Below are 17,611 nucleotides of genomic sequence, written 5' to 3' on the forward strand. Positions count from 1 at the left end.
ACCTTCAGTTCTCACAAGACTGAAACCTCACTTTGGGCCACTTACCTCTAGACTCTTCCCACTCAAAAGTGGGATTTAGTTGATATACTGTGTTTGAAATTAGTTGTGACCAAACCATCCTGTTATTCCTTGAGCAGATGCAGGTTGAGCTATATACAGCTCTGATGGTGGCAAATTACAAAGCATTCCGTACATTTATTTTGGAAAGCAGCAATGTATTTATAATACAAGACATATGAGTGGATCAGGGTTATATAGCTAAATGCTTCTTTCAGTTTTTCATAACACTGTGTCCATGCAACAGCTGTGAAATGTGCCCATGTGCCATGAGAGCAAAGCTGCCTTTCCCCGTTTTGTGTGTCCCTCCTTCACCTAGGCTGAAGCTGCAGGTGAACAGACAAACAAACAGCCACTTTGTAACATACTAGCTGAGGTTTGTTTCCTGTAATGTGTTTGCTTCAGGGCCATTAGCAACTTTGAAGGATGCCTACTATGATGTAACCTTGAAGCCACTGGATGAAGTTTGGCAAGAGAAGACAGAAGAGTACATGAAGAAAATCCAGGCTTTTTTACCCAAGATTGTAAAAGATGTGTGGCTAATGGAACCAATCCAGGTGGCATTAAAGGTTGTGAAAGCAGGCTTGGATATGGTTGGTATAACTCAGTTCTCCATTTTTAATGGTTTGAAAGGCAAGGTCTACAAATTCAAGTCTCAGCTTTGAACTATGGATAAAAAAATAGTTAAATATTTTTGTTTATGGAGATAGCGTGGTTATTTTTCCACATAACAAGCTTGTGCGCAGCTGATTTCCTGTTCTTGAAATATTTGTCCTGCTTTGAAGGCAGTACTTTTCCAGCTAGAGGAGAGGTTGCTTTACTAGTTTTGGTTGAAATCACAGGAGCAGTAATCTGTCATTCATGTAGCTTTTGCTCTTCTTCCAGAGAGAGGGAGGGATTATGATTCCAACAAATAATGTACAGAGGGGTTTGGGCTCTTCTAGTTGAAATGAAGAGCATAAAGGATATATCATGACACCAATATATATTGAAGATATCAGTCCTTTGCAAACTACTGAAGCACATTAGCTCAGTGAAGTATTGGTATACTTTAAGTAATGTCATTCCTGTCCATCATTTATTGCTGTAATGACTAGTGTCTGTCCTCTGGATATTAACCTCCAAATGACAAGATGCTGTCAGGCAAGTGACAAATGCAAGAGACTAAAGTGCTGTTTCACTGACTATGGATTAAAAACTTATTATCAAGTACTGACCCTGCCCTGAAGGCATACTCCAGTCAGGTGTGTAATCTCCTTTTCTGGCTCTCCAATAGAGTACACAGCAGATGCTCAGGTGGGCAGAGGCCATGTTTTCTAGAGCTGTGAGCAAGATCCGGAAGCCTTTACTCAACCTTTACAGTTTCTCAGCCAGGTAAGTGGTGTTTTTTGCAGGATCCCTGTTGCCGGTAGTGTTCTAAACGGGTCTGTGCATAGTTAGTGTTCCTATCAGCTGGTATGCTGAGGGGTGTGGACAACCATCCTCTGCTTTGGGCACATGGCATCACACCCTAACGGTTGTTTTTGTTGGCTGCCAGGACAGGCTGCATTTCAAAGGAAGCTACTCAGTAGCAAAGAGACTAGCAATAACTGTGATAACTGGCCTTATATGGCACGGTGTATTGCAGGGCTTAGCCATCGTGTGTCTTTGTTTTGCCATTCTCACCAGGCTACAGTTCTTATGAATATTTCACTTCCACATTTCTAATAATAAAGCAACTGCATTTCATCAGTTTAGCAGATAAGGGCACATGCTGTTTTGTTTGTATTCTACAGGAACTGTTCGGTGGCAATAAAACTGCCAGTACTTCCTAAAGCAGACCGCTCCCTGGATCTGGCAAATATTACTAATTATCTCATTGAAGAAAAGCTAATGAGGCCTCTCCAAGACCTCTATAGTATCAACATAGTTGCAGAGTATTATAGATTCAAACGAAGGATGATGGAGAGTCCCTTTGAATGTAAGCCCTTTCAAAGTGATGCTTTGTTTTGTAACTGGATCCATTTTAAGAAATTATTAAATTGTTTCCTTTCTGGAGAAACTTTTCTTGCAGAGCAACTTGTAGCTAAAATGTAATAATAGCTTGAGAAGTTATTTTAAGAGTATGCCAGCCAGAAGCTGTTTGTGTTGCAGTATGCAAGTAGTAGCACAGCACTTACTGCTCTGTGGAAAACTCACTGATGTTTCTTCTGAAATATCGTTCTCTAGATCATGCTATGTTAATGGGCACCAAGCATATTATGACTTTTGATGGAAAATTTTATGATTTGGCATCAAAGTGCAGTGTACTTCTTGCCAAGGATTTTGTTCGCAATACTTTCACTGTAATACTAAACGAGGAAACTCGTAACTTAAGATCACTGTATGTGGAGATGAACCAGACCGTGATCAGTATCTACCCAAGACTGAAGGTAGGAGGAGAAAGTCAAACGTTCTTCCCTTCCATGCCAGAAATTATATTCAACCAACCAACCAAAAAAAAAAAAGAGTCTTCAAAATATTAATGCTCAAAACAGGTGTCAGATCTAAGTGCTAGAAAATAACCACTTTTTGATTAGGAAATAAGTCCCCCAAACAAAACCAGTTTTAACTCAGGGGCTGCCTCTTTGCTCTCTGGGTACTTAAAATAAGAGAGGCTCGGTGAACTTTCCAGCTTTCCTCTTACATGGTCTAAGAGAATGGCAGTCAGAGAGGTCTGGAGAATAAGGCCCATAGCCTCAGTGCACCTGGGAGGCTTTGTGCTTTCCTGCTCTTGCAGAAGTTTAAGACAACCCTGTTCTTACTTCATAACTCTGGGCTCAGCAAAGTTGACCCCATCCCACCTGCAAACCCAGCCTGAGCTTGCCTGTCATTGAATTTTCATTGTGACATGTTTGAAATTGCATTTTCATTTTAAAACAGATAGCCAAGATGTATAACTTTTCCTTTATGGAAGAGAACTGCCAAGTACTGAATCAACACCTTGAAAAGAATACCACTAATTCAAGGAGAGAAACCAACAAAATAGAAGTGTCTAATCAGAAAGGAGTTTCTGTCTCTTGTGACTTTCAGTATGATCTCTGTACTGTCACTCTGGCTGGATGGCACCATGGTGAGTATCCATTATACAGCTTTTGTCAGCTGTTAGTCATTTTTTCTGTATCTTTAGCACGTGGGTTGTCTTTCACTTGCTCTTCCCCACTTGATTATACACACCCTGGAAATGGCCCTCGGCATCCCCAGTTATTGCCAAATAAAGCGCAGTATGCATCATTCCAGGAAGAACAGCAAGTGTCTGCCTGGGTTACTATTGTTTCGATGCAATAAAGCAGATAGAAATAGGGGGTGGATGCAATGCAGTCAGCCCAACCCCAAACCCCGTTTGAGAACGGCTGCTCTATAGCAGGCTTAGCTTGTCCAACCTGCAAGAGCACGGAAGAGGGAGGCCTAACAGCTTCCAGGGTTTTTAGTATACTAGGAATACATTCCTATCCATGTGCCCCACACTATTCTAAAACTCAGACCCCTGAGATTAGCAGAGAACAGATACGATGCCTTGATCTGGTCAGGAGAAGCAAATGAACCACTAACAAATGAGATGGCAATGCAGTCTGAGACAAATCCATAAGGGATGCCTGGGCAGACTTTCCCTCTTCTGCATTACAGCTGAGCTCTGCTGTACAGAATAATCAGAGCCCAGAGACAGCTTTTAAAATCTTCCCATGTCTACTCCTGACAACTACTATTTTACTCCATTTCAATTTAATTCCAGGTATTTCAGCTGGGCTTTTTGGTACCAATGATAATGAAGCTGGAAATGAATGGGTACTTCCTAATCGTTCCTTCACTGACAACATGCAGGAGTTCACCCAGAGCTGGCAGGTAAGGAGCTGAAGGGCTGCTGCCCGTGCAGATACCAGTGGTCTGGAGCACAAAGGACAACTTCCAACACACTGTTCTGGCTTCAGTGAACTAGAGCTAGATAGTGAAAACAGCAACATACTGTATGTAATTTGTTTTCCTGTGTTTAACCAGGGAGAAGGTTGCACATATTTACTAACAACCATACAAGAATTCCCTGTAGATAGGCATTGAGCATTTTTGGCCTAAGTGGTAAGATGAAGCATAGGGGCTGCTTCTGCTAGTAGAAGGAACTGATGTTGGAACCAAGTCTCTTTGATGTTTTCCTACTTAAAGCACCTCTCTGTGGAATGCAGAGCCAGGTGGTAGTTGGTCAGTGAGAAATCCACATGTCCATCAGTTGAGCCACAGCTTGTACCAGGAAGTTTTCCCTCTTGAAGTTTTCTTTAGAGCTGTTTTATTGTAGCTGGGTGTGTTGAAACTTTTTTTCTCCAACAAAAAGATCTAGGAAAAGCACAACTCTGATCTGTCATAGATAATAAAAGTTAAGACAACTAGCCAACTACCTACTGTGTCAGCAGCCACACACCAAAAATCCTTCAGTGAATAATAAAATCAACAGAAAAGGGAAACAATGTCTGTAATGTGTAATATTTATGAGACATACATTTTTAAGAAGAGTGCAAGGTAGTCTCAATATTAATAAATGCTAATCAGAGCTGTGTACTGAGCTGTCCATATCTTCCTTCAAACCATCTCATACTGGAAATCAAGAATTCGTGCTACACTGATGTTTAAAAAAAAGAAACAAAAAACCCCAACTTTGGTAATTCTGTTTTCCCAGGTGAACAAGTGCAGTCTGGTACAGAAGAAAGTGAAGCCATGTCCAATTACAGCTAGCCAAGGAGTCTGTAAAGTGTTTTTTGAAGAATCACATTCACTTCTTCGGAACTGCTTCAAAGTTGTAAGTATAACTTCAGCCACCAAAGGACTATCTGAATACCCAGATGTCATACTTCAAAGGAGTACATGTAATTGTTGCAAGGGTATAGAAGTTTAGTTGCAGGTAACTTTAGAAGTCATCAGAACAACCCAGACAGAAAAAATGGTGTTCTGTCACCATAAATATAAATCAAGGTCCTTGACATCCACAGAGTAGTGGCATGACTTTGCACCACTCTTCAGCATACAGGTCTAGAATTTGGAAATATAAAACAATCCCCTCAGTAATAGGAAGAGAACAGAGGTTTGTGAATGGTCCTAACAGGGGTGGGCAGGGGGAGACACAAATCCAACTTCCTTTTCAGTTTATGGGCAGGGGCCTCGCCAGATTGCTGTCTCCAGAAGAGCTGTGTGCTGGCAGGCTGCACACCACTCCTCTGAGCAATCCCCTTTGTGTTAAAGGTGGACCCTGCACCATTCTACAGCATGTGTGCCTATGACACCTGTCACTCACAGGAGTTGAAGGCTGCCTGCAGTTTAGCAGCAGCTTTTGTCCATTTGTGCAACCGAAATTTTGTCCCTGTGGAAATTCCTCCTCAGTGGTAAGTTTTGTGTCTTTTCATCCTGAGTATTCTGTAAAGAAAAAAACCTGTATAAAAGTCCACAGCCCCAAAATACTTCTTAGTAATAAAATTAGTCCTCTCTTGCTTATTTTCTTCAGAGTTACTATATTATTACTAGTGCAGAGTTACTGCACAGTTCAGCCGTGCAGTTGCCATTTCCAGTATGCGTTACCTTACTCCAGCCCAACTGAGCTATTGTGCAACAGAAGCACCTGAAGGGAAGCAGCTGGCTGGGCTGGAGCACTGCAGCAATCGGAAACTTTACCATTTAAGGATGATAGTGGCTGTATATTTCAGCATTTTCTATGTTATGTACATTCACTAATTTGCACTATATATCTTTTCTACAGGTTTTTTTTTAAACTCTGTCTCCACTGGATATTCTGTATACAGTACCTTCTTTGAACTGTGATATTTATTGGCTACAAATTATTAGATAAATGATGATACATAAACAATGATAACTTGTACCACTTGAGTAATACTGGCTGTTCACATATCGTTGTCTTGAGAGATGACCAAGAACATCCCCAGAACTTAACTCTTCCATTCATCTGCATGATGTTATTCCTTAGACCAAAAAAAGGACAAAACCTTCTCTGATATTTGCTACATTTGTATGTTTTCATTGAATGAGAACATTAAAGGAAACACACATACAAGTTACTGTCATACTAATTACTGATACACTTGCCCAAGTAATAACTTAAGATGTAATTACATTTTTACAAGACTGCAATGGAAACATTTACTCTAAGTAAATGACAGGATCACACAGAAAAGCCAGTTCTGCTTTTGGTTAAAATTAAGCACTTGGGTTTACATTCCTAGCTTAGGCTCCATGCTTTGCTAAGGCTTAGTAAGGAGAAAACGGGGGGGGGTTTAATATATGCAATGAAATGTTACTCATTTGATTTGTAAACTCACTATGACCTCAAAAGAGTGATTTGGTGACTACAAACATATTTGTGGTATGCTTTAAAAAAGTCTTTACAATTATTTGCTGAATTCTCACCCACTAAGGAAGGGAATAGCTATCAGGAGTTTGTATACGATTATGTTAGCCATAAAATAAAAACCTAGAACACTTAGTATATATGTAAGTGCATGCATCACACTCCCATATGCAGTAATAATGGCACGTGTCATTATCTTCCTTACAGATTCAGTTCACCCAGTGTGTAAGCAGTAAATGGCCCCGAAATTTCTGGGCAGTATCTCATAGGCAGTAAGTGGTTTTAGCTCCGATGGTTTATATAAATTCTTCAACAGAGGAGTATGAAACATAGAGACAAATTTTGTTAAATCTGAGCCTGAATATTCAGTTGAAAACAGAGTTTTAGAATGGCTCAGTAGCCAAAAGGTTGAAGTCAGCTAGTGCTGCTAGTTTACAGTGTCCCATTTCTGCGGAAAGGGATTGGAATTACAGTGGATCACAAGCTCAGTTAACAATAATAACATGCTATTAAAGTATCTGTTAAACAAGCAAAGTATACTGGGGATGTACACATGAATAAACATTTAAGACAAGAAATATTCTTCTCTATTCAACTTACTTTATGTATCCAGTTTTGGGCACCATGTTTTACTTAAGTTGTGGATCAGTTGAGAAAAGTCTGGAGGTCTCTCTGTGGGGAAAAAACTGAAGGGTTGAGGAAAGATGCAAGTTAAATCTTTAAATATGTAAACACACTAAAGAGAAGGAAGTGTAACAGACTACACTGCAGTAAGGGAGGTTTGATATTGTGAAAGAGTTTGTAATGGCCAGGCTTGTCATGCATGGTGACCAATAGCCATCTAAGGTCATGAGAACAAAAGAGAAAACTGCAGTCAGTAATAGCTGACTCCACACTACTTTCTAGAAATTCATCTTGTCAAGGATCTTTCATTGGATAACTGAACTAGCCAGAGCCCATAAACTTTAGTAATAATGCTGTTCTTTTTCTCCTAAATGTGAATTTATCATCAAACATGAAGAACGAACCTTACATCTTTATTTCCTTTTAGTGTAGCTAAGATAGAACTGTATCTAAAATGCTAGAATACTTTTTCCCACAGCTTTTTGATGTCATAAATATATTTGATGTTATTTTTCCCTTCATAGATTTCTTGTAATTCAGCATAAGAACAGCTTGTATTACATGTCGCTTGTTACTTTCTGCCCCTTAAGTACTTACCACTTAACTGGATTTCATCTCTTCGTCATTTCAGCTTGAGCCAGTTCTGAATGGCAGACACCAGCCCTGAAGATGGAAGAACCCTTTCAGCACCCAGAACAGGCTGTTGTAGGTAGACAAGCTAGAAGCAATAGTAGGGACAGCAGTGAAAGTGTGAATGAATTAGTGTTAGGACTCCAAATATAATGAAGCATATATAGTATAAAAGGAAAGCTTTTCACACAGAAACACCTGAGGGTAAGAGGAATGATTTCAGTACAGTGCCAAGACACTATAATCAACCAGAAGAAATTGGACATAAGAGTATCAGTTACTTTAAAAAAATTCTCCCATTCAGTGGCAAAACTGCCTCTTCACAAGCCTTGAACCATAGCATGAATACATCTAAAAGATGACAAAAGGTCTTTTCCAGGTCAGATTAGTACAAGTGGGCTACTCGTGGCTTTGAACCTGTGCAGAGATGCTGACTTCTTTTTTCCTCTAGAACTGAAACTCAGCTGTTCAGTAAATTCTGGAGAAAGCGACTTTTCTTCCAGGGAAGTGCCCCAGCACACAAGAGGGCTAAGATGTGAGACAGTTAAATAATTGAAAGCATTTAATAATTTTCTCATTTTTATGCTGGTTGATTTCTCCCTTATTGATGTGTACCGTGTTAAATGAGAGACAGCCTTCTTGGCATCTGTTCACGTTTCACATTCTCCTTCTGTGTCTTTAGATGCCCCTTCTCAGATACCACTTTACGTGTTGGGAAAAGGTGACTTGATACCTATCCTACAAGTAGTCTTAAAGTGTTATATTGTTGTGTGAAAGTGTCTCATCTGTTAAATTACTAAGTTGTATGTCTATTGATTAAAAAAATGCATTTCTCCATACAGTACCAGCAATGCAATTATTCCTTAGTAAAAAGTAACATTGCAAAATCCTGCAGATGCCTTTGCAAAATATGCAAAGATTGAAATAATGCTGTTCTGAATGATGAAATAACGTTAATAAACATTGGACTTCCTTATTTTTATGCTGGAGTACATTTTTTACTGCACGCGGTGGGGGGCGGGGGGGGGGCCGCCCGGACAGCGCCAGGGGGCGACAGCGCCCGGCTCCGGAGAACGCGCAGCCCCTCCCGCCCCCGCGGAGGGCGGGGGGGGGGGTGGTGGTGGTGTGTGTGTGTGTCTGTCTGTGTCCGTCCGTCCGTCCCCTGCGCCCCCCGGTCTCGCGCTCCCAGCTGTCGTCCAGCCCCGCCTGACGACGCTCCCCAGTACAGACCCACCGCCGGCCTGTCAGAGGCCAAGCGGTTCCTCATTACCTCTGCAAAGCCTTTACCGAACCAAGGGCACCGGCCATCCCAATGATTTTTAAGTATGTCTTAATCGCTGCACGGTGCTGCCTCGTCTTGGGAACTAAGAAACAGGGCCACCACCCCCCCCGCCCCGGCCACGCAGGGTGGCAGCCGCAGGCCGAGGGGAAGGCAGCAGAGGGGTGCGGGGGAGCACACCCAGCTCCCCGCAGGGAGCGTGCCGAGAGGCGGTGATGACCAGCACCAAAAGCATCCCTTAACCCAGCTAAAACCTGCCCGTGCTTCCTCACAGACACGATCCTCCGGGAAGATCCCCTCGGCAGGATCTGACAGCATCATTTCTCAGCTCGATGCTTCAGCTTTGGTATTTCAAAACTGGCCTTTTCCTCTGCGCCACCCCCGGCTTTATCAGCACTAAACTTCTAGTATAACACGACTGGTAATACCGCCCGTTCCAGGACACCTTGACTGAAGTCATCTGAAACGGTTATGCCTCAGGTGAAGGTAACGCAGTACAAACTATGTTGTTCTATGGAAAATGTCTAAAACCCCCCAAACAGCAGATGGACCTACAGACCACACAACACAAACAGCTCTGAGCCCGCGTCCCAGCCTGCTGTTGACCAGAACGCCTGCACCTGTAACTCCTGCTGAGCAGAGCACCTTGAAGACACCCGCCCACACCCAGCTGTCCTTGCAGGAGCGCAGGGAGGGTAAGTCATTCTTCCAAGAGTATTTTTAAGTGCCTACAACTCACCTTCAACATGGCCTTTATATAGGCCCTATACAGACTCCAGCTCTACAAAGGTCACAGACATTTACATGTACCACACAAGCTCGTATGTCCCAGAACTCAGCAGCGAAGTTGACGTTTTGAGGCACTACCACAGACTAAGTGTGACATACAGAGAGCCTCACGCTTCCACCAGCTGGGTTCCCCAGGCCTGGCATGCACCCTGGGATAAATCCAGGTTGGTTCCAGTCAGAACAGAGCTAGCACCGAGTGCACAGAGGCCTTCCTGCCCCCTTCAAGGCCCAAACACCAAGCACTCTAGGTCCCAGCTGTGACCTCCCCCTCCCCAGGACCAGGCTAGAGCAGGCGCTCACCCTGTAACCTCTCAGTGTGGCTCTGCTGTACAACAGCTGCCAGTCACAAACCCACATGCTACTGTAGGACTCGAGACATGAGTTAAGATGTGGAAAAGGGAGAATTCCCACCACCCTGTAGAGCCCGAGGGTGCCAAACTGTGGAAACCCCGAGGCAAGGCACTTCAGCCTGACCCTTAAACCTAGGCAGTACAGAAGCCACCAGCAGCCATAAGCATCATCAGCTACTCATTAGGCAAAGCACAGCTAAACTCAAGTCAAAGCAATCACTAGACACCTTTTGTTTAGAAGCTCAACATTCAACTTTGCCAAGAGCATCTTTTGCTTTGAATTCCTAGGAAAGCACTTTTTAATGTAAACTGTCATAAAAGCATCCAGTCCTGGCTTTAAAACCCTTGAAAGTTACAGTTTTACTAATGTAATTGCCAGCCTTTCTGAAACACTACTTCAGTTCAGGAGCAGATCTCCTTCCACTCAACTGCCAAGCAACACTGATAGCTTTGTACTGATAAGCATGTGAAACCTGCTGGGGGCTGGAACCAGAGCCCATGCCTGGGTTTTTAGTGAGGTCGAGGGTACAGTATAGAGCCACCCAGACACGGAAGAGATCTACATCTTATTATGCTTGGAATTGCCTGTTAGCAAGGGAGCAAAGAAACGCCAGATGCTCTTTGACTCATGAGCCTCTGCATAGGAGAGGATGGTGAAAGATGCAAAGAAAGCCTCCACAAATCCAATGCAGCCCTATGTAAATCCAATCCAATCTGATATAAATACAACTTTTCAGATGCACTCAGTGACTGTGCATCACTGCCAGATGGATGAACAGCAGTTCCACCCCTGACAGCCACTACACTGTGCGCCCACCAGCTGTACAACAGGGGCTACAAGCCATACTCAGTTCTGCTGTAAACTGACTGACACTGGCCAGGATGCAGCAGACTTTTAGCTCTTTATTTCCAGGGTTTTGCTACCTAGTTAGAAGGCAAAGCGAACTTACTTGGAACAAGCTTCTCGTTCCTTACATAAGCATTCAGATGGAAAAGTATCCCATCACCAGACAAAACCAGTTGCCAGCCAGTATGTCAACCACGTGGATCATTTCTGAAAGGCCACAGCATTCCACAAGTGGATTTTTTTCCCAACATTAAAAACAATAAATAAACCCAGACTGCCAAAATTTTATCTGTACATGTGTTTTGGCATTTCATCAGCAGGGTTTCAGAGCACAGTACTTCCATTATACAACAGCCTCTGATGTGGTCTGGATTGGAATACTAAACTCAAGGCTGGAACTGCACTCCGAAATCCAGTCCTTAAACTGTAAAGATCTCATTTAAAGATCTACTTAAAAAGACAGTATTTAATTTCCATACGCTTTGAAAACATAATCCCACAGTTTTCAAATTTAGCCACCACTTGATTCTTGTCTTAAATTGTACAATCAGAGAGGATCTTCCCTTCCTATATGCATTCCTCATTAACATAACTGGACAATATAGTCCCAAACTACAAAGCCATACCACATGGATAATACAAGGCTTTCTTCAGGACTCAAAATTCTTGTTAGACAAGAGGAGAAATAAAAAGTAGTAATAGTTCTGCTTTTTAAAGGTTTTTTGATTTGATTTCATAGTCGTCAGGTTTTTTTTCCCCACAGGAAGAGGAAAGAAATATAAAAATAAAATATATTTAAGAATTATTTAAACAATTAAAAATAGCATACATTGGAACAAGAAAGGAAACCTTCAAAGAGAAAAATGCACTTTGGCACAGCAAGTTTGTTTCATGAGGTGGTAAAGGTATTTGCATCTTGAACGTGGATAACCTATTCCAAGGAATCCTTCATTGCAGCTTTTCAGTTCACTTCACTTCACTGGAACACAGGGGTTATTACTGTACCACTTTCAGTACTTCAGAAACACAGAAAACAGGGAGGTGTTTAAGTACAAGACTGCTTACAGTTAGACAGACACACCTATCTTACAAGTAGAGTTTACTGACATGGTTATTACTGAAACAGAAAATAAAGGCAAAGAGGTTCTTTCCAACCACAGTCTAAATGGACACGTTTTGCCTCCATTCCACGTATCGAGTTCACCCTGGTAACACGAGTTCTGTGCAGCCCTCACTGCCAACAATGCGCCACTACAGGGATGACTAAACACGTGTTCCTAGAAACAGCAACTAACGTGTGTAGGAACATGTAGTATTCTGAACAGCACAGACATGTTACTCAAAGCATCAAGTAAGTGTTTCTCAAATCTGTTGGTATAAAAAGACTGTGAAAGAGATGAACATTGTGATTATTATCAGATATGCACTTAACTCTGAGCCTGACTTCTCACTTCAGTTTACTCCAAGAGTACCTGGTGGTTGTTTGAAAACACAAATACAGAGAATGCCCCAATGTTCTGCACCAAAAAAAACAAAGGGAAAAAAAAAGTACATTTCCAGTTATTTTAGGCAGAAGAAAAAGTATCTAGGGGATGACTCTGTGCAAATCCTCCACTTCAAGGCTCCACATATTCTTATGCACAGGGTTTTCAGAAAGATCTGTCATCTTTATCGCTCGAAGAACAGGCTCAGGACTGCAGGACCGCACCACACCCATCACCATTACATACTTCCCTAAAAAAAACAAGCAAACATGAAATTTAATTAACCTTTGTATTTTCATTTTAATTCAGAAAGCAAAATATTTAAAACCAAGTAGTTAATTTGAACTAAAGCTGCCAATACCTGCAAGAAAACTGAAGGAACTAAGATTGCTTAGAACGAAATATCAGAAAAAGGCTTCATTATCTTTACAGCCATTTTTATAGATTCTACTAGATATATACAGTAAGAGTTAAAACCAGCACAACTCCTCCTTCTGCTGTGCAAGTGGAGGGAGGACAATTCTGAAGACTGCAAATTAAGCAATGTGACTATTTTATACCACAGTTCCTGCAATGCTGAAGTCCAGCACCTCTCCAGCTGAATTAACAGTACTGGTGAAGGGAAGAAAAAAGAAAAAAAAAAAAAAAAAGAAAAATCCTTATCCTTATTCCCAGACTCACAGCTCTTCTCTGCAACACCCCAGTTTGATCAAACATTTCCTCTAACTGTGGAGAACTGAAAACAGGGCTGGACCCTTACTGGAACTCCTAGGGGAATACAGCATAAACCTTCGTACTGACAGCCACAGAGACACTCCCCCGCCGCAGCACACGCTGCTCTCTCTGACTGCTACAGCAGCACAGCACGTTCCGGACGCCTCTTCCGTGAATGACGGTGTGTGTGAAAGCATGGCCTCAGTGCAGCTGCGCAGCTCAGCGTGCCCATCCAGAAACAGGCACGCAAGAACCAGTCTTAACAATTCATGTAGGCCCCGGGCACGAAGGCCGGCAAGTCTCCCGCCTTCAGCCAGCGGGAGCGCCCCCAGCCCCGTGCGGGAGGCTCCGTTCCGTCAGCGGGTGAGACCAACCTCGGCAGCCCAGCCCCGCCCGGCCCTCCGCGGGAGGCGGCCAGCGCCGCCACAGCGGCCCAGGGCACCGCACGCCCGTGTACCTGCCCCGTCCGGGGAGCGACACCGCCCACAGGCTCCTGCGGCGGGAGGGGAGGTACCCGGCGGCACCGGGAGGGGCTCTGCTGAATTACTTTAAAGTAAAAACGGGGAGGGGAAGCGCTCCGCACCACCCGGGGGAGCCCCCACCCGCCGGGGGCCACTCAGCGCCCGCCCGCCCGCCCCGCCGTCGGCGGCCGGTACCTGCGCTGAGGCAGGGCCGCCCTTTGGGCACGTTCTCCACCCCCAGCACGGTGAAGGGGCCGCTGCCGTCCTGCAGCCGGGCCGAGCCGCCGTGGCCGCCGCCGCGCTCCACCTCCAGCACGGTCCCCTGCATCCACACGGCCCGCAGGCGCAGCGGCGCCCGGCCCGCCTCCGCCCGCCCCAGCTGCCACGTCCCGCAGGCGCCCCGCACCGCCCCCCGCAGCTGGGCGGCCAGCACCTTCACCGGCGGCCCCGGCGCGGGCCCGGCCATGCTGTCGCGCCGGGAGGCCGCCGCCGCGGGCGGCCTGGGGCGGGTGACGGGCGGCCGGTGCCCGCGGCGCGCAGCCGCTGAGGGGGGCGAAGGGCGGGAAGCGGCGCGCGGCGCGCTCCGCCTGCTGAGGGCAGCGCCAGCACCCGCCTCTCCAGAGCGGGACGCGCCGCCCCACGCAGCCCGCCCAGCCCAGCCGCTGCCGCCTCTTCTGCGCTGCCACAAGAATGGCTTACACGGACAGTCAAGGACTTGGCACAGGTGTGCTGTTTTCGATGCAAATTGCAAACAAGTTCCTCCCAGGCGGTTCACCTGATCCCAGCGCGCCGCAGCTGTAACCGGGCCTTGCTGAACCCCCGCCTCCACCCTCCATCCCTTAGTAAGAGCCTCACCAGAGTTCCAGACCCGCTGGTTCTCGTTTCACCTGAACTCAATCCAGGATCGACGTGCAAAAACCAGTGTAAAATCTGATTCAATCATTAGGTTTGATCAGCAAATACTTTTCTGCTAACCGCCCTGCAGAGCGGTTTCTGCTCCTCGCCCCCCCGCCAGGGTTGCGCTGGGGTAAGGCTTCCCCACGCCTCCCCGGCTCTTGGAGCCACCCCAGATATTTTCCCACAGTATTTCTTCACTAGTTAGCAAGAAATGATCGCTTAATGTTTATTGTTTAGCTGATGAAGATCCTCCCATTTCGTGAGAAAAAAAGAAAATGCACATGCTAATTTTCTCAGGGATGCTGAGATATACTCCTGTAGAAATCTGGAGCATAATGCACTGAAAGTATAGGCAGCTTTAAACTGGGAGACTTTAATCTCGAGGCCTGTAAGAGTTTGTTTTCTGTCTGTCTATATTACAGACGTGCTAATTCGTTTTGCCACAATCTGAAATCCTTGAAATGTTATGGTTTCCTCTAGGTGGGTGGGTTGACATTTCATTTAGAAAATAAGCCGAGAAATAAGCTAATGAAAAAACAAGAGGATGAACAAAGAAAAAGAAAAGAATCAGGAAAACCGAGGGGATGGAGTCCTCAATTTCACAAGTTCTGTTACCTACAAAAGTGCAAAATGGGTAAAAATACATAGAGAACTGACACCACTGCAATCATTCTTTAAAGCAGATTTTGTTCTCTATTAAAATAGCCAGTTACTTTGTTTAAAAAATCCAGTTTTGTTCTGAGTAGCAAAATACATCAAAAGACCTTTTTTCTACTCACGCGTCATGTTATGAATTATTTATTCAGCATATCTTTTTCCAGAGATATTTTCTGTTTAGAGAAATTCTGTAAATGGGACTTTATTCCTTTTATAGTGTGAGGAAGCAGTTAACTTTTTGTTACCATTTACAGTAAGAATAAAAGATAATATTGGTCATAACAATAAAAACACTGACATCTAAGCACAATACCAAATCATGTAATCTGGCAATCAGATCATATGGCTTACAGGAATAGAAAGACATTAGATGGTTACTGTATATGAATGCAAAATTTGAGCGAGACTCACAGAAGAATATTTGTAATTTATGCCCCTAAGCTGCAGACACTTGACAGCATCAATATTTAGTTTCACATAAAAAAACCTAATTGTGCCAAATATTGATAGAAGTATTGTATTCCTATTTGTTACTGTATAATAGGAGGGTCTAATGCTTATTAAGCCATTAAATCTACAGATGAAGGCAAGACCCCTACAAGAGTGTAATCTCCAGGAGAGACTAAAAGGTCCCTTTTAAAAGATTTTCCTTGAAGAAACTGTGTTATGAGAAGAAGGGCATAAGTACTGGCGATAAGCACCAAGAAATTGATTTGTTTTCCTAAAGCAGAAAATCCTTATCTTTCAGTAAAATGCAAAATTATAGTGAATTATCTGCAAAGGCCTTATCAAAGAACTGGCTCAGCATGGAGACACATTCTGCAGCTGCAGGAAAAATGTCTGATGCCTCAACAGACTGTTTTGTGGAGCTGATCCCACAGCAATCATACTCTGATTTATGGGTAGCAGAGGAAGCCCAGCACACAGTTGGAAAAGGCAATGAGTTGGTGTCTGACAGGCTGTTAATTAGACTGGATTAAACTTGAGCACATTTTCTGAGAGCATGCTGGATGAGACAGTTTTGGTTTGCACGGATTAAAAAGAAGGAATCAAATCTTCTTCTGCCTGCTACTACAATATGCACCTTTTCTCAAGGCAGTCTTCAAGGACGTTATTCCTCACATTAACATGCACGTGAGATGCTATCACAGTATGGGCAAAAAAAAAGGTCAGACTACACGCAGATAAGATAGTCCAGAGCGTATCAGGAGCCAGGTCTCCCTCAATTACTCTGGCACTGTTTTGTTGGTATGGTGTCAAAAGAACTTAGACTAAGAATTTGACCCTAGATCTCCATGAAAAGAGATTTCCCAAGAAGCAGCAACTTGAAATTTTCCATCCAGCTCAGACCTTTTCACACTCCCACTGACCGTACTACTTAAAATGGAAGCGATTCTCTGCTCCCCTCCCCTTTTGGTAAAAGGCTGATATTATGCAATCAGAAAAATCCTTCTTTCCCTTGGCCAGAGATTCTGATATTTTGCAGTCTTTAATCCTACCCAAAAGTTTTAAAAAAGGTCTCTGTCCCGGTCCCTTGGTTAGTATGTACAGAAAAGGTTCTTCAGTTTCATTTCTCAGTTTTTCTTTCATAGTACTGAGAAGACACTAACTAGACTTCAAAAGAAGTTTTGTTTTAATTTTCTTTTTTTTTCTAAGATTTGCAATCCAAGCAATCAATTTTTGAAAAAATTTTATTTTTAGTATTTTCTAAATACTTGCTTTAGAAACAGGGCTACCTGGAAGCTCCACAGGTGAATGGAAGAAGTCATGAAGTGTGGAGCTAATAAATACATGGATCATAATGGTAATGTCTGAATGGCCCACAAATGTCCATGAAACAGATACTATAGAAAAACTTGTCCGTGGCAGCCCAAAAACACTGGGGATTCAAGTGTGATGGGGACAGGCCAGGCAGCTCTCCCCCTGCTCTGTTCTGCAGCCGGCTGGCGGGCGCTGCTCTGTGTCAGCATCTCTTGCAGACACTGGCTGCCCACAATCACTGAGTAAACTGCAAAGTGATATGACTGTATCTTTTATATCCTCCTCCAGTAAAGGGAAGCAGCGTACAGGAGCTAAGCATGACAGAAGCAAGATAAGAAAAGAGTACTTTGTAAAAATGCATTACTCCATAAGTGAGAAGAGGGATCTGAGACAAACTGTCTTCCTTTCCCTGGTATTCGTATGAAACTTCACTGAAGGACAACTTTTAGCACAGACAACTGTCAAGTTTCACCTTAAAGAGATTCACCCTAGTTTATGCTTATTTTCTTATACTGCATGCAGAACTATATGAAACCATCACAAGAATATAAAATTTAGTTGTTTCTTGGTGTTTGTTTTGTACTGCTTAAAAGATGCAACGTGGACATGCTGACATGCTAGATGAAGACTGGAAAACCATCCTCACCCTTCAGGGTTTTTTTTTTTAGGCTATCTCATCATCACTGAATTTAATTAATGA

The 17,611-nt window shown here is 43.5% G+C and overlaps 3 protein-coding genes across 3 annotated transcripts in view; 1 reads left to right on the forward strand and 2 right to left on the reverse strand.

Annotated features, from left to right (window-relative positions):
- Window positions 1–8,648, forward strand: part of LOC141950919 (uncharacterized) — an 89,213-nt gene extending 80,565 nt beyond the window's left edge. Inside the window, exons 66-74 of the mRNA XM_074886424.1 lie at window positions 463–650; window positions 1,334–1,431; window positions 1,833–2,017; window positions 2,266–2,468; window positions 2,959–3,148; window positions 3,809–3,918; window positions 4,742–4,861; window positions 5,302–5,441; window positions 7,674–8,648. Coding sequence (XP_074742525.1) covers window positions 463–650; window positions 1,334–1,431; window positions 1,833–2,017; window positions 2,266–2,468; window positions 2,959–3,148; window positions 3,809–3,918; window positions 4,742–4,861; window positions 5,302–5,441; window positions 7,674–7,689 — 1,250 coding nt within the window. The 3' untranslated portion in view covers window positions 7,690–8,648. The remainder of the gene's footprint in view (window positions 1–462; window positions 651–1,333; window positions 1,432–1,832; window positions 2,018–2,265; window positions 2,469–2,958; window positions 3,149–3,808; window positions 3,919–4,741; window positions 4,862–5,301; window positions 5,442–7,673) is intronic.
- Window positions 1–17,611, reverse strand: part of CLEC16A (C-type lectin domain containing 16A) — a 376,293-nt gene that overhangs the window by 177,914 nt on the left and 180,768 nt on the right. The window lies entirely within an intron of this gene.
- Window positions 10,974–14,080, reverse strand: RMI2 (RecQ mediated genome instability 2). The gene is made up of 2 exons (XM_074886673.1): window positions 13,792–14,080; window positions 10,974–12,671 (listed from the first exon to the last, which is right to left on the reverse strand). Exons 1-2 carry the CDS (start codon window positions 14,060–14,062, stop codon window positions 12,523–12,525), a joined length of 420 nt encoding a protein of 139 aa, XP_074742774.1. The 5' UTR covers window positions 14,063–14,080; the 3' UTR covers window positions 10,974–12,522.

The sequence above is a fragment of the Strix uralensis genome, chromosome 16 (genome assembly GCF_047716275.1).
Source record: "Strix uralensis isolate ZFMK-TIS-50842 chromosome 16, bStrUra1, whole genome shotgun sequence".
Classification (NCBI taxonomy): Eukaryota; Metazoa; Chordata; class Aves; order Strigiformes; family Strigidae; genus Strix; species Strix uralensis.